The sequence below is a fragment of the Wasmannia auropunctata genome, unplaced genomic scaffold, assembly GCF_000956235.1.
Source record: "Wasmannia auropunctata unplaced genomic scaffold, wasmannia.A_1.0 LD299701.1, whole genome shotgun sequence".
NCBI lineage: Eukaryota > Metazoa > Arthropoda > Insecta > Hymenoptera > Formicidae > Wasmannia > Wasmannia auropunctata.
In genome coordinates this window covers 1-2,402 of record NW_012063189.1, presented here as the reverse complement: position 1 = coordinate 2,402, position 2,402 = coordinate 1, and the positions used below count along the sequence as shown (strand labels likewise).

The 2,402-nt window shown below is 36.7% G+C and overlaps 1 protein-coding gene across 1 annotated transcript; it reads right to left on the bottom strand.

Annotated features, from left to right (window-relative positions):
• Positions 1-715: 715 nt before the first annotated feature.
• On the bottom strand, positions 716-2,160 carry LOC105461263. Its single transcript, XM_011707758.1, has 2 exons — positions 1,919-2,160; positions 716-1,730 (listed from the first exon to the last, which is right to left on the bottom strand). The coding sequence occupies exons 1-2, from the start codon at positions 2,158-2,160 to the stop codon at positions 1,271-1,273; spliced, it is 702 nt and encodes a 233-aa protein (XP_011706060.1). The 3' UTR covers positions 716-1,270.
• Between the last annotated feature and the right edge of the window lie 242 nt (positions 2,161-2,402).

The window sequence follows — 2,402 nt, the reverse complement described above, 5'->3', positions numbered from 1 at the left end:
GTATATATATATGTATATCTCAATAATAATTCTTCATTATTGTAATACTATATCGGAATTAATTTCTCTTTTTCAGTTTTTCGCAAGAAAAGCCTGCCAGAAGGAAATATCAAGTCGCTGCTGTTCGGAGAAGCCGCGCGCAAATTGCAAAAAGATTTTAAAACCATTCCACCGCCTCCCTTCGTAAGTCTGGGACACGACACGCCGCCGCTTTTAATGAAGAATAACGTGGGCAAACAAAATTATCCTACCTTCGAGTTTCGCGGAAAGATTTGGGATAATTTCAGTTTCGATATCCAGGCGATACTAAAAGTTCTAAAGTAGCTACACGTATATACAACAATTCAGAAGAATGGGTTACCAGGGCTTGCGTTCAGATTCCCCACCTGGATGCACCTAGGTATCATTTTATCCTTGTTGCTTATCGAATGGTAAACAAGGATAATATGAGACCTGGGTGCAGCCAGGTAGACAATTTGGACGCATCTCAACATAGGAGAAGTGCAGATATCGTGTTAGATTCGATATCTCGAATTAGATTCGAGAACTATTAAATTCATCTATTATTTTATCTATTTTTTTAAATCTTTGTTGGTCATAAACAGTCATGCGCGTTTAAAATGTGTAACTATGTATTCTATTCGCGATCAGATATATTGCCTAATATTGATGAAATCGATATTAGATGGTATCGAAATTTTATAAGTTTGAATTAGTTTTTAGTTGTTCTCGAAGTATTATTATGCTCTTTATTGTTGTGTATATTATTTGCGTCATCTGAGATACAATTCTATCAACGTGATGATAAACCGAATGCAAATTCAACATCTCGAATTTGCTGTTTATATGGAGAAGAAACTGATTGTAGAGGAAGATCTTATCAGAAGAGAAATATTAAGCGTTCTTTTTCGTGGAAGCTGTAAATTGCAAATTGCATACAAGTTTTCAAAAGAACATTATTTGCAGATTTGAAACGTCATAGATAAAATTTGTCGATTTTTATCAAATCTTGATAATTCAATATTTTCGACAAGACGATAAACTGTACGAAACAGGATATCCTTAAATTATATATATTGTACAAACAATCGTAATAATCCATATTTATAGCTATAGAAAGGCGAGATTACAGCGCAGCAAGTAACGTGATATTATACATTTCGATTTTGATATCAGCACTTTTTGGCCGAACGAAAGTCTATTATATATATATATTTTTTTTGTTTTAAGTAAATTGACGTTAAATTAGCGTTAATTGAATTAACGTTTATTAACGTATAATGTATTTGTAGAGGATATTGAGGACGATTATCAGGACAAAGAGAACCAATAAGACTGGGCCGATAAAGTAGAATATTTTTTCAAAAACACGACCGCCCGTCTGCACACTTTTGATAATTTCGTTATTCAATTCAAAGACTATTTTACTTTCTTCGATAAGTTTATTTTTCGTGTCCTCGTCCAACGTCTCTGCGATTCTGTTCATCGACTCGCGCAGGTCGCGCTTCAACTGAAATATACTGTTCTGCCCAAAGTCCGTGACATTGCTACCGTCGCTCGGCGGTTGCGCTTTGAAGGGCGAGATCTTTTGCACGATCTGCCGTTTTTTCCGCAGAATGATACCGCCGCTGAGGAGACCCATGTAAAGGTGATAGATGTACGCCATTAGCAGAGTGGGATCCGTGTCTTCCACTTCTCGCAAGCGCATCAGATATTTGGCGACGCTATCCCTGAGGTTCGCAAAACGTTTAAGATTAAAATTTCTTTTTGTGGTAATAATTATCTATTACCAGGTCACTATTGTAAAAGACTGATATCTGTATTACTTCATTGTAAGCGAAGGAGATTGACATAAAAGGATTTTATTTTCACAATACTGATCGTACGTGTCCTCTACTGTATGTGACAGAGCGTGTACCTAGGACTGTAGTTTTTCCTCCACCCTTTTCCCAAGTAGTGATCAAGATCGCGCTCGAAAGCCTCGGTACGTTGCAGCTCGCTGAGCGGAAGCAATCCAATTTTGGTGTTCCTCAATCTAATCATCGCACCCTCCAGGTAGCGAAAGACCTCGTAGAAAACTAAAAGCCCATCAGCCCATACGGAATCGTCGAGGAACCCTAGTTGTAGCGCACAAAGACTATGCGTTAAAAAACTGAGCATTGTAGTCATTACATCGATAGCGATCATTGAACCAGACTCTTTGTTGCGAGAGAGCACGCATCAATAAAATCTTACGTGACATTTAGATATATGGAGCATCTAATCAGTCGAGTCACAGGATTTATTTTACTCATATGTTATTAATATATTTGCCAAGTGATAGAAGACTTTAAGAATTGATAAACAATGACCATTGAAAGCACAAACAATGGTCACATATTATATATATATATATATATATA

What these genes read in the sequence shown, in the direction of transcription:
- LOC105461263 (XM_011707758.1), bottom strand. Translation starts at nt 2,160, where the DNA reads ATGCTCAGTTTTTTAACGCATAGTCTTTGTGCGCTACAACTAGGGTTC. An exon ending in AGGAAAAACTACAGTCCTAG is followed by an intron (nt 1,731 to 1,918) that starts GTACACGCTCTG and finishes TGCGAACCTCAG; the next exon opens with GGATAGCGTCGCCAAATATC.